At 48.4% G+C, this 19,887-nt stretch overlaps 1 protein-coding gene across 1 annotated transcript in view; it reads left to right on the forward strand.

Annotated features, from left to right (window-relative positions):
* CENPJ (centromere protein J) overlaps positions 1-19,887 on the forward strand; it is a 66,262-nt gene that overhangs the window by 36,112 nt on the left and 10,263 nt on the right. Inside the window, exons 11-15 of the mRNA XM_044287859.1 lie at positions 7,740-7,830; positions 8,011-8,114; positions 8,882-8,980; positions 10,133-10,273; positions 19,434-19,518. Of these exons, the coding sequence (XP_044143794.1) occupies positions 7,740-7,830; positions 8,011-8,114; positions 8,882-8,980; positions 10,133-10,273; positions 19,434-19,518 (520 nt within the window). The remainder of the gene's footprint in view (positions 1-7,739; positions 7,831-8,010; positions 8,115-8,881; positions 8,981-10,132; positions 10,274-19,433; positions 19,519-19,887) is intronic.

Here is a 19,887-nt window from a genome sequence, read left to right on the forward strand (position 1 = left end):
TCTGTTTTAGGTCTGCTGGATTTATTTTTATTTTTTCTCTCTTTCTTCTGTTGGCAGTCTCCAAGCTGCCTGCGTTCCCACCCAAGAGACGGGAGTCCAGGGGGTCTCCAAGCCCGCTGCTTGTTCCCGGTCTCCAGAAGGCAAGGAGGACGAGAGGTTCCTAAAGCCTCTGTATCCCGCCAGCTTTCGGGTCACCAGGTTCATCCTCTGCTAAGTCCCCTCTGTTACTGGTGTAGCTGCCCTGACCAAGGGGTAACACCGAATCTGGTGACCCGGCTGAAGCCAGGAGGGCAGAAAATACCAGACGGGCGAGTATTCTCTCAGTCCCCCAAGGCCCCATTCCTCTTCCCTCCCCCTTCTCAGGTTTTTCCATGTGAATATCCCCACGGAGGCCTGCTTACTTTCCCTCGAGGCCTCAGTTTCGGCAGGTGTCCCTTCCCCGGCGGTGTGTGGGGGACGGGAGACTTCATGTCAGGCCACCTTATTCTTATTCCCAGCGTTCAGTTCCATGTCTTCCGCCGGGGCCGCTGGTAATCGAGGCCCCGGCTTCTCTCTGGCCTACCCCCATCCGGCTCCCCGCGGCTGTTCCCTAGATCCCGGCCGGCTTATTGTCCAGCTGGGGTATGTCACAGGTTTGCTCTCCTCCTCCTTCCCTGCTTTGCCATCCCAACCAGAAGTTCTTCCGGTTGGCCCCGCCTGTACTCGTGGCCTCGGCTATGCGGCCTACATAGGCCACATCTTCAAGACTGTTTCGGGGGCGGAAAATTTTTGCGCCATTTCTTCCTCCCACCAGTGACCAATAAGCTCCGCCCCTGGCCTTAACCCCTTCCTTGCCTTCAGTACTACTGCGCTGGGCAAAATACTTCCTGGACTCGAGACAGCTGCGGTTTAGATTTAAGCTGTATGTAATTAAAAACTATATATATTATTAACCCTCTGAGCTATCTGGTCCTGGTTTGGACCTAGTCCCCACCACCATTCCATAGTCTGAGTTCTTGCCACTACAGCTGGATGCTCGCACTACCGCTGGATACATACGTCCGGTAGGGCTACTTTCCTTCCATAAGCTGCAGTCTTTCATTACAGCGGAATACCGCATTCCCTGTAGTTCCATAGTCGAAGTCGTTTCACTACTACTGGATTCTGTAGGTTCTGTCACATTCCCCTCCTTTCTTAGGCGGAATATGTGCCCTTACTACTGGACCCTGTACATCCTGTGGCATTACCCTCCTTCCATAGGCGGAGTACTTGCACTGGATACTGTACAGCCTGTAGCATTAGCCCCTTCCATAGGCGGAGTAATTTCACTTCCACTGGGTACTGTACAGCCTGTAGCATTAGCCTTTTTCCTTAGACACGGTAATAGCACTTCCATTGGGTACAGTACAGTCCGTACCATTATTCTCTTTCCATAGGCAGAGTAATGGCACTACCACTGGATATGGTACAGCCTGTAGCATTACCCTCCTTCTGTAGTAGGAGTATTTGCACTTACTTCAGATACTGTACATTTTGTAGTATTACCCTCTTTCCATAGAGTAGTTGCAGTACCACTGGTTCCTATACAGACTATTGCATAACCCTCCTTCATTATGCGGGTAACTGCAATTCCACCAGATACCATACGTCATGTTGCATTACCCCCTCCGCAGGCGACCTAATTGTACCAGTACTGGTTATCATCTGTCCTTTCGGATTTCCCCCTTCTATAGGTGGATTAGTTGCACCACAATTGCATATTGTAGATCCTGTAGCATTACCCTCCTTCCATTGGTGGAGTAGTTGCACAACCAGTAGTGCTTACATACACTACCAGTGGACCCGGTACATCTTGTCGGGTTCCCTGGTAGTTGCACTACCACTGGTTCCTATACAGACTATTGCATAACCCTCCTTCATTATGCGGGTAACTGCAATTCCACCGGATACCATACGTCATGTTGCATTACCCCGTGGTCATATCGCAGTCCGGCAATATGTACAAAATCCATATCGTGGCGCAAATTTATATCGCCTATACTGCCCACCCCTAATTCACAATCTCTGGAAGCTGTCCATCCTATCGCATTTTCTATCTTTCTTTGGTGGAGTAATCGCCTGAATGTTGACTACCGCAACTACTCTCACTTCTTCCTTGTCGCATTGCATCCTGTTCCATGGATGGCCTATTGCTAGACTCGGTCCCTACAGTCGCCTTATCCCTTGTCATAGGTGGTATTTTGGCACTTCTACTGGATACTGTGACTACACCACACTATACCCTTCCTCAGGTACTCATTGTTTGAATTGGATTGGTGTCGGGTGCCTCTGTCTTCCAGGTAGGACTGTAGCTGACAGGCTGTTTACTCAAAATGCTCGGCGTCCATTCTCTGTCAGTAGGTGGAACATCTGCACTGCTTGCCAGTTTCCTTCCTTCCTTCTCAAGTGGTGGATTGCGCTAGTACCATTTTCTTGGTGACTACTGCTGTTTGGCCTCATTCTCAGGGGGAGCCTCTCCTCTGGCCCTAGAGACCATAGTTGTGGCTATGGCCTCCCCCCTATGAGGCAGCCTTGCACTGGCCATAGATTTTATGGCTACTCCTGTTCCGTGGCCACTACTGTGTGACTCCTTCTCCTGAGGCGCTGGCTGACAGGTACTCTTATTTCCTATAGTGCTGTCATCTGCCCATACCATGACATGCTGCAGCTGGTGGGTTTGCTTAACCCATTGTGGGTATTAGTACGGTTTTCTGTGCGTGGTATAACCTGCCGATTTCTGTGGGGCTGGCTTTGCGCCTTCTTCCCTTCACAGGTAGTGCATTGCCTCTACCATCTACTACGGTGACGGCATCAGCGTTGCCTCCTTGTGGTTTTGGGTATGCACTTATTCAGTTTGCATATGTGAATTGTTTGCATGGCTCCCCTCCCTGGGTAGAGCGGTCGTACTGTCCTTGTTGTCTCGCCTAAATGCTGGTTCCCTACTGAGCCGTATCAGCCTCTTCTACTTCTCCCCTTTACGCAGGGCGAGTAGTTGCACTTTCTCCAGATACTGTTTCTGCCTGCTCGGCCAGTTTCCATAGCCATTGAGTTCTCATATGCCTCCTTGTTGCTGTAGAGTGCCTGCTGTGGGTGGTATTGGTTCTGTTACCAGTTTTTTTTTTTCTGGGACTTGTGACATAAGGTGTCCACACTCCCTTTCTGGCGCAGTATTTATGCCATCTCTGATTCCTTTCGGCCCGTTTTGTGCATTCCTCGGATAACCCCATTCTTTTCTTCTTTAGGCAGGGTTGTTCCACAGTGGCGCTCGACAGTGTCTGTCTGTCTGATTTTACACAACCTTCATATTTTCGTCCCTTTGGCGTAGCTGTTTTTTCCCTTCAGCTTCCGGTTAGGTCTGCCAGTTCAGGCAGCCTACCATGGCGTATCTGACGGCTTCTCTCCTCTCTTGTTCTGGAATTTAAGGTCCTCCTCTACCTACCTCTACTTATCACATTGGCGTTCCCCTTGGTGGAACACTCTTATGCAGCAAACCTCTTGGCCGTAGGTCTGAAGCGGACATTTTTGCTCACAGAGGACATTTTTTTCCTGCCAGGTTACTCCCCTTCATTTTTGTGGTTTGGGTCGGTTTCACTGCCTTGTTCCCATTGACGTTCTTCACTCCCTTAAGAACTTTTGTCGGCCATTTTCATGCCTGCAATCCAGGTTCTCTAGCCCTGCCTTGTTCGTCATGGTCCAGCTAAAGTGGTTTTCTCTTCTGGCAGCCAGTTATGGTTTTGGGGTCTTGCCTTCTGGAACCCCTACTTCGTCCCCAGATATCCAGATGGCATTTTTAATTAATCTTCTTCCAATCAGTTTTCCACTGAGTGGTTCCCTTTTTTTCCTGGGGTCCCTACCCATGAATATCACTTCCTCAGAAGTCTTCTGAATCCAGGCTAGGTCTCTCTCCTGTATCTTCAGCAGTCTCCTAAGCCATGACTTATATTCCCTGTATTGTTCTTCTTCTGCCCAGGTCGAGCCTCTGTGTGTTCAGCCGCTCTGCTGGCCTTCCTTTTAAGGGTTCCGGGTGTGTCCTCCCCCACATCTCTGTGCAGGCCTTGGATTCGTTCTGTTCTTGTTCCCTCCCCATGGTACTAATCTTTAATGTCCCATGGTCTTCTGTGTCCCCCAATGATACGAGCGAGAAAATAGCATTTTATTGTGCTTGCCTGTAAAATCCTTTTCTCGCTGAGTTCATGGGGGGACACAGCTCCCACCCCATGAGTAAGTTGCTGGCTCTTCTTGATGGGTCACTTCGGTTCTTGATTCTGACTAGAGATGATGGTTCCGATTTTGAGTTGTCGCGAAGAAAGCCAGGATTCGATTTCTTGATGAAGGACACAGAGCAGTTCCTCCCCTGTGTGACTCCGTTCACCCAGGCAAACTATGTGCAGAACCACGTGACACCGCCGTGTCCTGCACATGTCGTATGCCGGAGGAGCACTGTGAATTGTCCCTGCAGTGGAGACTGAGGACATGGTGGAGGATGAGGAGGCAGAGGCGGACATGAGGAGGCAGAGGCAGGACCAACGGCGTGAGAACATGGTGGAAGCAGCGTCACCTGGCCAAATTGCTGGTGTGGCTGTGCAGGAACCACATTCACCCAGTGGGCCGTAAAGGACATGTACTGTCCCTGACCGTAGTTACAGCTCCACACGTCGGCACTGCCATGCACTTTGGCAGACATCGACAGGCTCAAGGACTAGCCCACCTTCTGTTCTAAATGTGTGTGTAGGGCTGGTACTGCCTTTTTGGCAAAGAAATTACTGCTTGGGACTCTCCACCTCGGTTCAGCACAAGCCATCAGTTCTCTGAAAGGTGCAGAGTCCACCACTTGAAAAGGGAGACACTGCAGCACCAGCAACTTGGCCAGGAGCACATTCAGCTTCAGCGTAGGATGAGTGCACGCATACTGTTGTCCTTTGGTAATCGCTTCATTGATCAATTGCTGATCGAATGACTGATGAGGAGCAGGAGCATCAGGACCATGGGAAGGACAGATGATGGGAAGGACAGACAGCTCCCTTCGGCTGAGGTGGTGGAGCCGAGTAGGTGATTTTGCCCCCAACACTCCGCACTGACTGCTACCGCCGCTGCTTCCGTGAACCCCTGCACCATTACTTTCCAGGCAGGTAGGCTCCTGCGAAGCAGGTGGTCTACCCTGGGCACGTTTGGCTCCCGACCTCTCGCAACACCAACTCCCACACCACTCTCCTCATTACTACTTGCCCGCCTACCGGAGGAAGCGGCGTCTGTCTCCTCCACATCTTGGCTGGCCAGTTGCTGCTGACTTTCCTCGCTGTATAGTGGAGCTGATCCCACAGCATATAATACTTCTCTGGCTGCGGGAACAGAAAAGGACAGAGGCAGGATGAGATCAGGTGAGGGCACAGGGCATGCTCCCGGGCCATGCTAACTAAGGGTTGTGTCTGACGAACCCGCCGTCTCTTGGCTGGGGGTGTCTGACGTCACTTGGGACGAAGTGGATAACCGAGTCAACCATTCAAAAACCGCTGGACTGCTGGTCAAGACATGACCACTAGATGACACCGGGAGCTTAGGCCTCTCACTGCGACTCCTGCTGCCACGTCCCCTTACTCCGTTGCGACCTGTGCCAGAAACAATTGGGCCTCTGCCACTCCCCTGTGCAGGGCCTGGCGCTTCTCTGTCTGACATACTGTTAGATCAAATAAATAAAAAGGAAATTAAAACAGCTCAAAAAAGTCTGTCATTTTCTCACTTTACCACACGACGGCTAATAAGCCCTTTTTTATTTTCCAATAATACAAGCCAAAAAGGGCTTTAGAACATATAACTGCACCGCTGAACGGCAAATGTATAATATATATATATATTTTTTCCACTTATACACACCACAAAAGGCTTTAGAACATATAACTGCATAGCTGAACGGCAAATGTGTATATATTTTTTTGCCACTAATACATGCAAAAAAGGGCTGTAATTTTCTCACTTCACCACACAACGGCTAATAAACACTTTTTTTCCCACTAATACAAGCCAAAAAAATGCTTTAGAACATATAACTGCACCGCACAAGGGCAAATAAGACAGAAATATTTCCTTGTAATAAACCCTGTTAATGGCTGTATCAAACAGCACTTGCACCCCAATAACAAGAACGGTTTGCTGGAATTACAGAGCTGTATAATGGCAATTTGGATCCCCAGTCAGTGCAGCAAGGTGTAATAGGATTGTTACTATTACCCAGTCAATAACCTCCCCTACTGAACCCTGTTCTGCTTCAATACTGTGGAATAATTCCTCCCTATCCTTTCCCTGAACTTCTATACAGCAAAATAAAAGTTTTAAAGTCTTTCCTAGCACTGTCCCTAATGCCTGTTGATGTCTCTCCCTGCACTTAGTACATTGGAAAATGTCTGAGGCCATTTATAGGGCTGTGACCTCACAGGGGCTGACTGGCTGCATACATGGCATTGTGGGTGTTCCCTCGTTCCCATTATTCCTTTCTCCATGTCCAAACACGTGCAGCAGCCATTTTAAGAAAAAATGCGATTTGTTACCACGAAGCGTGAGGAAATTCGGATTCGGTGCGAATCAAATATTTTCCTGAAATTCGGATCGAATTCCACTTCGTCAACTTCGATTTGCTCATCTCTAATTCTGACCCATCTTCGCCTTTCCTTTTTATTGTTTTCTGTTGGCTTCTCCTGGCTGCTCCTACTGCTTTTGTACAAACGGATTAGCTCAGTGTCTGCAATAGGGGTATAGCGGAGGGGAGGTGCTGACGCTTTTTTTGCTTAGTGTCACCTGTAGTTTCAATAGCTATACCCATAGTCTTCTGTTTCCCCTCAATGAACTCAGCGAGAAAAGGATTTTACAGGTAAGCACAAAAAATCCTATTATTACTCAATTTATTAACGGCAACACTCGATATGTACTTTGTGTCCAATGCACTAGTTGAATTATCCTATATGGATGTATTGTACAGGTCATAGATTTGAAGGCTCCATAAGAAAACCTTTAAAATACTTCCGCTTCAGAATTACCTGCACATCGTCATTGTACAAAAAAATAATAAAATGGAATTGCCGGATTCGGGTCACATGCACAACAATAGTTCAATAGGTGTCAGCCATTTACAACTAGAACTGCTCCGGAGGTTCCAAACAGAACTTCAGACGCAGATATGAACTAAGAGTAAGGTGAAACAATTTTACAGTGTACACCGGAAAAGTGGTGTATACTATAACATACATCTATGGTCCTAGTTGGCCTCTTCCTGCTACTGATGCTGTGAAGCTCTGGGAGAGACCTTTCGCTGCTGGATTGTCTCCTGCTGGTATCCTATAGCTGAGCGACTGATGTTATCATTTGCAAGGATGTTCTGGGTGCCCCTTAATGCCTCCACATTGTGTTGATGGACCAGAAGTAGCTTGATGGTGCAAGCGCATTAGCACTTGTTCAGGGGCTGAGAGGGATGCTCCAGAAACATGTATATTTGTTCCTGCTGCCCGATGACTTTTAATGTGATTCGCCGATCAAGTTGGATTTTTATCTTGCAATGCTGGTCAAACAGAAACTGCTTTTCAACCAACCTTACAGAATGGGCCCTGTTCTCTAGATAGCAGTGGGTCCCTGAGATAAAACTCCTATCTGACATTGATGGCATAGCCTAGTGACATGCCATCTATGTCCCAGATGGGTCAACCCCTTTAAAACCCTCCTATCTTAACTTTCAGAGTCCCCTGCACATGTTAAAACAGAGACGGACGTCTGCTCCCGAACCAGAAAAGAGCACTAAGATTCTCCGAAGCCATTCTCCCATTAAAGGTATGCTAAAGTAAAGATTGGTAATTGTCTAATTTCCACCCCTTACTCTATCCGTTATATGTCTATGCTGAATAAAAAAACTAAGACATTGAGTTTCCTGTCATCTAGTTCACTGTAATACAGTCCAGTACTACAGGAAGGGTGAGTTGTAATAGCATCATCCATCTTCTGTCCTCTTAGGACTATCCTCCAGAAGTTTCAGACAGATGTCACTCAGCGACTCCAGTAATTCTGAAGCATCAAAAGCCAAAGCAACAGAGCCTGTGACCAGCACTACTCCACAGGTAATACATTTTATCATGGACCATCTTAACAGTCACTTGGGTGCTACATCTGTGTTTAGTTGCTATAATTGACTTGCAAAATGTATGTGATAAGAAATATTGTCACAGTGCTCAAATATAGGGCAAAGTAACAGAAGTCATAGAGAAGAGACCCTACTCTAGTAAATATAACAAGGTGTCCTTCAAAGATCCAGTTCTATTTTATTTTTTTGTGAATGTAAACTGGGCCTATGTAGGGTAGAAAATGACCAATCTGCCATCTAATTGCCCTGTGCAACCTTCCATGGTTTAGAAATCTGGGGAACATTATGCTTTTAGTACCTGGCTAGAAGTCCATCTCTTTGAGCTCCAGCAATTCCTTCTTAGTTCCTAACTTATATCTGGAAGATTCCATAGGCAAAAACAGCACAAATGATTTGGAGCTTTCTCTTAATAGGCTTTTTCTTTGGTACATGGTTCTTTTGTTCCCACAGTCCTACTTGTAAACTTCTTGGATGCCTGTTGCCACCACTAGGAAGTTGATCTCTGTATAGGTTTCAAAGGAAATGAGAGAACAGTAGCTGGAAAAAAATGAGTGAGAATGAGGAAAATGCTCCAGATCATTTAGGCTTTGTACAGTCACAGATTCTGCGCTATTTAGTCAGGAAAAAGTGTGGGCCCCATAATGAAACCCGATAGACACCAGTATATTCTGTAGGGTCTGTTGAGTGACATTTGTATCCTTTGTGCTAGGGATCTGACATGTTCATCACTATGTTTCTCTGCAGGTTCCTGACAAGGTGCTACCTACAGAACCCAAAAATGACAGCTCACCAGTGAAAGACAATGATGACGTCCAGGGAGAAATTACATATCCAGATGGAAAGGTGAAATAATTACTTAATTTATATAGGACTTATTTATCTTACTAACATATAGGATTCTATGATAATTGAAGTTCTTTACGACCGTGTTCTTCAGCTCCAGTCCTCAGGGCCCACCTACCGGTTATGTTTCCAGGATTTCCTTAGTATTCAGCAGGTTATATAATTGGTGTCGGTGCATCAGGAATGAACTCAGGTATTCATTCTCTTGGATATTCTCAGATCGTGACCGGTAGGTGGGCTCTTAGGACTGGAGTTGAGGAACAGTGCTTTAGGAGGTCCATAATGGCAGCCTGAAACCATCCCCCCCCCCCCTCCTTTTTTTTTTTTTTAAAAGAAAAAGCCATCTCCAGATTTCACTATACAACCTGCATATATTATAAATGGATGTCTTAAACCTGATGGGCCTGTTTGTGCATACTTGGAAAATCAATGTCAAACTTGCTGTATAATCCTTGTATTCAAATGTTCATTTTACTATCAAGGTGGAAAACTTAGTAGTATTATATAGCCATTCTGACATGAATCGTCGAAGTAAGTATTCCAGTCTCATCAGGTGTAAGAGATCTGTCTAATCTTAAGTTCAGATTGTGAAATCTATTGATAGAGCCTCAAACTCCATTAAAACTTTATTTCCTCTCTTTGCAGATATACCTATACAAAAAAGCTGTGTCTAAGAAGGCCTCAAATAAATAATGCTCTTTATTAAATGTATATATAAAACATGGTCAAAATAATGACAGAAATACATCAAAACAAGTGCGGTAAACACCTGAGGGAAGTTTCTCACATAGAGGGGGAGGGGATGCAAAAGGTAGCAAACATCCCTAAACCACAAATGCAAAAATAGTCAAAGCATGGAAGTTAAATGCTAGTGCATCACAGTAAATGGAATTATACAGAAGAAACACCCCTCATATGAAATTTAAGATTAATGCATCAAATATTCATCAGTAGTGAAGTCACCTCATGAGAACCGTATACCCCGACGCGCGTTTTCGGCAACACCTTCATCTGGGGGCCCCATTTTTGTATAGGTATATCTGTTCCATGTTGAGTGGGCTTTTTGAGGGGTAGTGATGTTGCCCATTATTGGTTTTGGGCATGCGTATAGTTTTGTTGTGAGTAACCTGTGTTTGCTTCCTCTCTTTGCAGGTAGAGCGGATTTTAAGAAACGGATGTCATGTAATTTTATTTGCGAATGGGACACGTAAAGAAGTGAGCCCTGATGGAAAGTCTACAACTGTGACCTTCTTCAATGGGGATGTTAAACAAGTGATGGAAGATCAGAGAGTGGTAAGTCCAAAAACAAAAGACAAAGTTAGTCTGCACATCCTGTAAAATGTAGTGAATGCGCAGGTGGACATAGTCATGGCTGAAACTACAAAACTGAAAACAAACGCAATGCAACAGCACTCATATATGACCTAATGCTATATTCCCTTTATAAAATGAATATGAGGTACTGGGAAAATATATTTGATCAAATGAATTTGTGCCCATTCACCACGGCAAGGTGACCTCTTTCTGGATGGGAACCTACTCTATATGATGCCTCTCTTTCTGTGGTGAATGGCCTCAGTTTTATGGTTTTGATCAAAGTATATTTGGATGTGTACTCCTAATTAACCTATCTTTCTCGCCCAGTTTCCTTGGGGGACACAGAAGACCTTGACCTTGGGTATAGCTCATCTCCCTAGGAGGCGTGACACTAAGTTTAAACTGTTAAGCCCCTCCTCCACAGCTATACCCTCAGCCTGGAGAGAGAGACTGCCAGTTTTTTGCTTAGTGTCCAAGGAGGCAAGACACTCCCTGTTCTGCAGGGCTGTTTTCTCCTTGTTTAAATTTAGATTTTTACTTTTTTCTTTTCTTTTTGTTCCAGATCATCAGGGACAACAGAGACGCACTAGACCTCTCTGCTTTTCCCGGGGTCGAGCTGCGCCAGTGTCGGTCACCCGCACTGCTGCCTCCCCCACAGAAGGCAAGGTGGACCAGGGCAGCCCTGCTCCCCTGCATCCCGCCAGCGCAAGGGTCGCCCGCACGCCAAGTCCCTCTTCCAGCGCCCTGCCACTACGGTGCCAGTAGCTGAAGGGGCGACCCTGCTGGAACGGACCGAGGGTGAAGACGACTGTGGTGAGAGAGTGGCTTCTCCAGCCCTACGCCCCCTCCCTCCCCGGTCTCCTGTGTGACTGACCCCCATACTGGTAGCCTATCCGAGCAGAGTGGCTATTGGGTGGCCCTGCTGGACCTAGGTTGGTCCCTGGGGTGCCACAAGGCGGCAATCTGCTCCCTCTCCTCCCCTCCATAGATCATACCGCTGATTGCAGGACGCGCGCAAAGAGGGGGCGCTTACCGGTGCGCTGCTCAGGACCTGCTGCCGCTCCTGACGGCATGGGTAATCCTGGGCGCCGCAAAAATTTAGTCCAGGCTTCGCAGCCTGCTGGGCCGCACCATCCGGTGCTCCTTCCCGGGCCCTGACTCTTTAGGGCCGCGGGGTGGGCACCCGCGGCCTGCATTGCATGTGCGAGCTATGCTCCAACTAGGCCCGGCCGACCATCGGTCCGGTTGGCCGGACGCCGCAAATTTGGGCCCAGGCATCGCGGCCTGCTGGGCCGCACCTCCACGCTCCTCTCGGGTCCCTGATTCTTCCGGCCGCGGGGTGGGCTCCCGCAGCCGGCATTGGCTAGAGCTGTGCTCCAACAGGCCCCGGCCGGCCGTCGGTGCATTCCGGCCGGCCGGGCGCTGCATAGTTTGTTCAGGCTTCGAGGCCTGCTGGCACAATTCCGGCGCTCGGGGTGGGCACCCGCGACCGGTACGGGGGCTCCCGCGGCCAGCTTAGGCCCGGCCGGTACTTTAAATACTTGCGGCCCGGTCAGCCGGGCGATGCTAAAATTTAGGCCCCGGCTTCATGGCCTACTAGGCCGCAAAATTCAGGCCTCTGGGAAGGGGGGGGAGGGGGGGCGGGAACTCTCCAAGTGCGAATTCTTCCCGCCTGGAGGTTCCCCCACCCCCGGGGGTTCGCAGCGCCGCCCCCCCCAGGCCAGATGACTGTTAACCCTTTGGGTACTGGCCGGCTCTTGACGGGCCTGTACGGCCTGTGCCCCTGTATGGTGGCCGCCCTTTCTGCCTCAGGGAGGCTGTGATATTAATAAATAATAAAAAAAAAAAAAAAAAAAAAAAAATAATAATAATAATTATAATTTTGTTTAAATAACTGGACTTGTGGGCTGCGCAGGACGCGGCAGCCTCATCATTCAGTACTGCTGTCTGTTTGCATGCCCCCCTCTCTTAGGCGGTATGTCGTGCTCCCCGGCTGCGGCGCTGGCCAGGGCATGTTCCCCCTCCCAGGTGTTTTCTTGCCCTCTCCTGGGATACGGCGCTGGCCAAGTGCATGCAGATTTTATTTTATTTAATTTTTTTTCTGGCCAGAATTCGTCGCCCACCTTAGTTCTGGTGGCTGCAGGTGCATGACCCTCCTTCCTAGGCGGAATACTGCACTCTCCCTGGCTGCGGCCTGGCCTCGTGCATGACCCCCCCTTTTCTAGGCGGACTGCTGCACTCTCACCGGATGCGGTGTTGGCCATACGCACGACCCCCTTCCACAGGCGGGACGTTGCACTCACTGGGTTCGCTGCCGGCTATGTGCAAATACTGCACTCACCGGATACGGTGCTGGCCATGTGCATGAACCCCTTTTAATAGGAGGTACAGTGGCGGAAATAATTATTTGACCCCTCACTGATTTTGTAAGTTTGTCCAATGACAAAGAAATGAAAAGTCTCAGAACAGTATCATTTCAATGGTAGGTTTATTGTAACAGTGGCAGATAGCACATCAAAAGGAAAATCGAAAAAATAACTTTAAATAAAAGATAGCAACTGATTTGCATTTCATTGAGTGAAATAAGTATTTGAACCCTCTAACAAAAAAAGACTTAATACTTGGTGGAAAAACCCTTGTTTGCAAGCACAGAGGTCAAACGTTTCTTGTAATTGATGACCAAGTTTGCGCACATTTTAGGAGGAATGTTGGTCCACTCCTCTTTGCAGATCATCTCTAAATCCCTAAGGTTTCGAGGCTGTCTCTGTGCAACTCTGAGCTTGAGCTCCCTCCATAGGTTTTCGATTGGATTAAGGTCCGGAGACTGACTAGGCCACTCCATGACCTTAATGTGCTTCTTCTTGAGCCACTCTTTGTTGCCTTTGCTGTATGTTTTGGGTCATTGTCGTGCTGGAACACCCATCCACGACCCATTTTCAGTTTCCTGGCAGAGGGAAGGAGGTTGTCGCTCAGGATTTCACGATACATGGCTCCGTCCATTTTCCCGTTTATGCGAATAAGTTGTCCTGTGCCCTTAGCAGAAAAACACCCCCAAAGCAAAATGTTTCCACCCCCATGCTTGACGGTGGGGACGGTGTTTTGGGGGTCATAGGCAGCATTTTTCTTCCTCCAAACACAGCGAGTTGAGTTAATGCCAAAGAGCTCTATTTTGGTCTCATCAGACCACAGCACCTTCTCCCAGTCACTCTCTGAATCATTCAGGTGTTCATTGGCAAACTTCAGACGGGCCTGCACATGTGCCTTCCTGAGCAGGGGGACCTTGCGAGCCCTGCAGGATTTTAATCCATTGCGGTGTAATGTGTTTCCAATGGTTTTCTTGGTGACTGTGGTCCCTGCTAATTTGAGGTCATTAACTAACTCCTCCCGTGTAGTTCTAGGATGCTTTTTCACCTTTCTCAGAACCATTGACACCCCACGAGGTGAGATCTTGCGTGGAGCCCCAGAGCGAGGTTGATTGGTCATTTTGTGCTCCTTCCATTTTCGAACAATCGCACCAACAGTTGTCACCTTCTCTCCCAGCTTCTTGCTAATGGTTTTGGAGCCCATTCCAGCCTTGTGCAGGTCTACAATTTTGTCTCTGACATCCTTGGACAGCTCTTTGGTCTTTCCCCTGTTGGAGAGTTTGGAGTCTGCTTGATTGATTGATTCTGTGGACAGGTGTCTTTTATACAGGTGACTAGTTAAGACAGGTGTCCTTAATGAGGGTGACTAATTGAGTAGAAGTGTCTAACCACTCTGTGGGAGCCAGAACTCTTAATGGTTGGTAGGGGTTCAAATACTTATTTCACTCAATGAAATGCAAATCAGTTGCTATCTTTTATTTAAAGTTATTTTTTCGATTTTCCTTTTGATGTGCTATCTGCCACTGTTACAATAAACCTACCATTGAAATGATACTGTTCTGAGACTTTTCATTTCTTTGTCATTGGACAAACTTACAAAATCAGTGAGGGGTCAAATAATTATTTCCGCCACTGTATACTGCGCTTTCCCCGGTTACGGTGCCGGCACGTTCCCCTTCCATAGGCGGAACACTGGATTCGCTGCCGGCCATGTGCATGAAACCTTCCATAGGCGGAATACTGCACTCTCACCGGATACGGTGCCGGCCGTGTGCGTGAACCCCTTTCATAGGAGGTACACTGCACTCTCACTGGATCCGTTGCAGGCCATAGGCATGACCCCCCCCCCCCCCCTTCCGTGGGCGGTGTGCCGCACTCTCGCTGGATTCGCTGCCGGCCATGGACATGTCTCCTTTCCTCAGGCGACATACGTACACTCTCACTGACAGTGTTTGTTCTCTTGCCAGTACGTTGCTGGCCATGTACATGGCCCCATCCATGGCGGCACTCTCACTGGATGCGATGCTGGCCATGTGTATGACCCCCATTTCTGGGCGGAATACTGCACTCACTGGATGCGTTGCCGGTCCTGAGCATGCCCTCTAACTTGGGTGGAATGCTTGCACTCCCATTGGATACGGTGCTGGTCTTGTGCTTGGCCACCCCTTATTCCATGGGCGGCATTTTGCACGCTCACGCGATCCACGGCTGTCCTTGTTTATGTTGTGCTGGACTGGTACACGTCCCCCTTCATTGGCGGAGTGGTGCACTCTCACGAAATTCGGTGTTGGGTGGATTTTTGCACAATCACTTAATGATAGTAACCCTGTGCATGCCCCCTTTCAGTAAGTGGACCTTCCTGCGTTCTGCTGGATATGTGTGGCCATGGGCATGGCCCCCTTCTGGGCGGAATATGGTATGTCCTGCTTTTCCGAAGTAGGTACTGGCCTTGGCATCCTCCCCTTTTTTGGGCAGGCCTCTGCACTCTTGCCGACTGCAGTGCTTGCCAGGTACATTTCCCCCCTTTTTCTGGGCGGACTGTTTGCGTTCCATCGCATGCCGTACTAGTCTTGTGCATGACTACCTTTCAGGTTGCACTTTGCACTTCCGTTGTTACGGTTGGACTCTGGCTGATCCTTCGCTGAGTGACTATTTTTTGCAGTGAGCGGACTTTCTTCTGAGCTCTGTCCATTGTTTGGGCCGTGTATGCCTTCTCCTCCCATAGGTGAGTTGGCCTTCTCACTGCTTACAGGGCTACTCGTACGTATGCCTCCCTTTCTCCTGAGATATACTTTTTTCTCTTGAGATACGATGCTTGCAGCAAGCCTTGCACTATTCTCTAAAGAGCTCATTCGGTCCACCTGTGTGAGCCTAAGGTGGTGTTCAACAAACAGCAGATGAATGCCCAATGTATTCAAAGGTATATACCTTATATATAAGTAGACGGGCTCTACTTGTTCGCTACTGCACCGAGCTGGGTGGTACTCATTCCTCTCGTTGGCCTTTCCGCCCGGGGTGTGTTCGTGGTTCCTGGATACGTACCCATTCGTCCTCCCGCGGCATTTCCCTGCGCTAGTGGTCACATGGTCGAGAGTGCTGTCTGCAGTGCCCCTCGAATTCTACGTTGGCTCTGGCGGGACTACGGTTCCCTCGCCTACTACCATTTCCTCCCCTTCGGATGCGGTGTGGTATGAGTCCTTCTGGTTGGCACCCTCTGCGCTTCAGTCTGATCTGTTATCAGGTTCGGGACGCTCTTCTCGGGAAGGTCACCCAACTTCTCTTGGGTGCTTGCTTACCCAGGTCCGGTGGACCTCCACCTTGGTGCGAGACGGTGTACCGGGCGTCTCGGTGTAGCGGGGTTTTGCTCTTGAGCTGTCCTGTGGCTTCCCTGTTGGCCACCCCTCCTTTCGGTTGGAGCGTGTTCTGCCGGCCTCTGGCTCGACTGCCTTTTCTCGCCGGCTCTGTTTGGCTCCCGCTCAGTACAGATCACTCTGATGTGGCTTTTGTGTATCGGCCACGCTTCAGAGGCTGTTCTTTCACTGCCCTCCCCTCTGGGGAGAGCATGGTTGTTCATGTGGATGGTTCCGGTGTTCCTTTTGGCCTCGTACTGTCTCCCTTGTTCACACTGGCTGTACTAGCTGTGTGCCTATTTACCGGGTCTACCGCATTCTGTCCTCCCGTTGGGTGCAGATTGCGTTTTTTCCATTCTGGGCAATGGTTCTACTAGGGACTTACCTTCTTGGTAACTTGGGAGGACTACCATTCGGGCAAGATTTCCCTTAGATCTCCCACACCGGGACTGTAGAACGTCTTCCTGTGGTGACTACATCGGCATGGACTTTAGCCTGTTTTGTCCTGGCATCTGGCGGTTGCTGGGCGGAGCCTTCGGTTCCTTCCGTCTGTCCTTCTGCTCCCCCACTCCGGGTGGATGCGGGGCAACGTTGCTCGGGGGCCGACGGGACCAGTTTTGCCGACCATTCTGCCCGTGTTACTGGTCTGCGCCTGATCTCATTGGGTTTTCACCCGCTTGCCTAGGCGACCCTAGCGGGCTCGCTGGTGTTCGCTCCTGGCCGTGCTTTCGTCCAGGATCTGTTGTAGGACTTAGGGTTTTTACCTGGGGTTCTGTGGGAAGCTGGGCGTTTCCCCCACTCTGCCTTTCTCTCTCCATGGTTCTGTCTTTCTCCAGTCTGACCTGGGACTGGGACCCTGTTGCTTGGAGTGTCAAGTGTCGGCGCTGTCCTTCCTCTTTCAGTGTTCCCCGGCCCTCTGGGCCTGTCAAGACCTTCTTCCATGGAGCGACTCTTGGGTTCCTTTTGTACTGCCCTCCGGTACCGCCCTGGGATCTACATGCTGGGTTCTTGGCGCTCCTGTCTTTCCTTTGGAGCCGTTACAGTAGTTCTCTCTACTCCTTCTGTCCTGTGCGGTTGTGTTTCCGTAGCCATTGTGTCTCTGATGGGTGCCTGAGTGGCGGCCCTTCTTGTTCCGAGCCTTATTTCTTTCCCCAGGGCAGGGCTGTTCTCCATCCCGTCTCTTCCTTCCTTCTGAAGGTGGTGTTTGTCCTTCAGTTCAGCGAGGCATTCGTCCTCCCCTTCTCACCCCGGGAACGGACGCTTCAGCGTTTGGACGTTGTTTGGGCCTTGCATTTTTCCTTGGAGATCTCCGAATCTTGTCGATGTTCGGTCTCTTGTGTTTCCGGACGGTCCGCGCAAAGGGTTGCGGCCTCCAGGGTGGCTTTCCTCTGCTTTCTCAGAGTGGCTGTTGCTGTGGTTACCGCACCAAGGGCAGGGTTCTGCGTTTGGTGTCACTGTTCGTTTCACCAGAGCGGTCGGTGCCCCCTGGTCCGGAGGCATTGGGTTTCGGCCATGCATTTGTGCAGGGCGGTCACTGATCTTCCTTTCACATCTTACCGAGTTCTACAGGGTGCATACTCGGGCTTCAGCGGATGCTGTCTTGGGCCGCCTGGTCTGCAGGTGGCGGTTTTCTTGATGCCTTCGGGTGCCTCGCCTTGGTGCTGTGGTCCCTCCCCTCTTGGACTGCTATTGAACGTCCCAAGGTCTTCTGTGTCCCCCAAGGAAACTGGGCGAGAAAACGAGATTTTTGTATAACTTACCAGTAAAATCTCTTTCTCGCTCTTTCCTTGGGGGACACAGCACCCACCCATTCTTTGTTTTTCTCTACACGGTTTCCGAGTTTGTTTTACCCGTTGGGTAGTTGGCTTGTTGGTTCCACTTGTTGGGCTTTGCCTTTTCTCACTACTTGGACACGCAACTGGCAGTCTCTCTCTCCAGGCTGAGGGTATCGCTGTGGAGGAGGGGCTTAACAGTTTAAACTTAGTGTCACGCCTCCTAGGGAGATGAGCTATACCCAAGGTCAAGGTCTTCTGTGTCCCCCAAGGAAAGAGCGAGAAAGAGATTTTACTGGTAAGTTATACAAAAATCTCGTTTTTACACAGGCTGTTTTTTATTAGTGCAATATATATATATATATATAGCTGTATTCTGCTGTCTCTAAATTCATTTTGAGGCCTTAAGGCACAGAGTTAGGCCTCTTTCACACGGGCGTCGTGTGTGAGGGCCTGATAGGATGCAGATGAGTTGCGAGAAAATGCACGATTGCAAAGCGTTTTAATGCGTTTTGCAAGCGCGTGAGAAAAATCTGCATGTTTGGTACCCAGACCCGAATCTGGACTTCTTCACAGAAGTTTGGGTTAGGGTTAGGTGTTGTGCAGATTTTATTATTTATATTAGCATTAATATCTTAATACAGAATGCTAAGTAAATTAGGGATGGAGGGATGAAAAAAATAAAATAAAAAATAATTAAACTCGCCTCATCCACTTGTTTGCGCTGCCCGGCTTCTCTTCTCCTCTTTGATGACCTGGGAGGAAAAGGACCTTTGGTGACGTAACATGGTCCATCACCATGGTGATGGACCATGTGATGTGCGCAGTGACATCACCAAAGGTCATTTTCCTCCCAGATCATCAAAGAGGAGAAGAGAAGCCGGGCAGCGCAAACAAGTGGATGAGGCGAGTTTAATTATTTTGTAACCCCTCCATCCCTAATTTACTTAGCATTCTGTATTAAGAATGCTATTCTTTTCCCTTATAACCATGTTATAATGGAAAATAATAATGATCGGGTCTCCATCCCGATCGTCTCCTAGCAACCATGCGTGAAAATCGCACTGCATCCACACTTGCCTGCGGATGCTTGCGATTTTCACGCAGCCCTATTCACTTCTATGAAAAACGCACAATATAGAGCTTGCTGCGATTTTTCACGCAACGCACAAGTGATGCGTGAAAATCACCGCTCATGTGCACAGCCCCATAGAAATGAATGGGTCCGGATTCAGTGCGGGTGCAATGCGTTCACCTCACGCATTGCACCCATGCGGAAAACTCGCCTGTGTGAAAGAGGCCTTAGAGGTAGGATAGAGCAGACACAATATTCATGTGGACCCTGCTCTCCTTTATATTAATTTGAAGCTGGTTGGCACAGACACAGATCTCATAGAGCAGGCTCCCATCTAGAAAGAGGTCATCTAGCCGTGGTTGATGGGCACAAATTATTTTTATCAAAAGTATAGCTTTCATTTTATGCATTGAATATAGCATTAGCTCATGTATTCATGTTTGCAGAGTGCTGTTGCATTGTTTGCTTCTAACTTCAGAGAGTGGTAAGTGATTGCAGTTAGAATTGTCATGTTTGGCTTCTTATGCATTCTAGTTCTTTTGTGGTAATTTTCACAATTTTTCATTCTCACTGTAGATTTATTATTACGCTGATGCCCAGACTACTCATACAACATACCCCGATGGCCTCGAAATACTTCAGTTTTCCAATGGACAGATAGGTAAGAGATTACTTGTGCTGTTGACTCTGTTTAGAAATGAATAGTGAAAGGTTGCAAGTACATTCCCCACTATTGGGGGGTATTTTTGAAGTCTGTTTTGCTGGACACAATGTTACCGTTGTTTGTAACACATTTGTCAAAATTTTGAACAATGCTGATAAATAACAGTTGCATTGATGTCTTAATCCTGGTCAAGTCACATTCACTTTTAAAAACTGATGAGCACGGTGCAATAACTAATTTCTGGTGAAGATGATTAATAAATGTGTCTCACAGCAGATGACACTATTTTTGAATAAAATGTAAAAAAAAAAAAAAAACGCAAATTGATGTGGGTTTGCGTCTTAAAGGGGTTTTCCAGGCTCCTAA

The sequence above is a fragment of the Bufo gargarizans genome, chromosome 3 (genome assembly GCF_014858855.1).
Source record: "Bufo gargarizans isolate SCDJY-AF-19 chromosome 3, ASM1485885v1, whole genome shotgun sequence".
NCBI classification, from domain to species: Eukaryota; Metazoa; Chordata; class Amphibia; order Anura; family Bufonidae; genus Bufo; species Bufo gargarizans.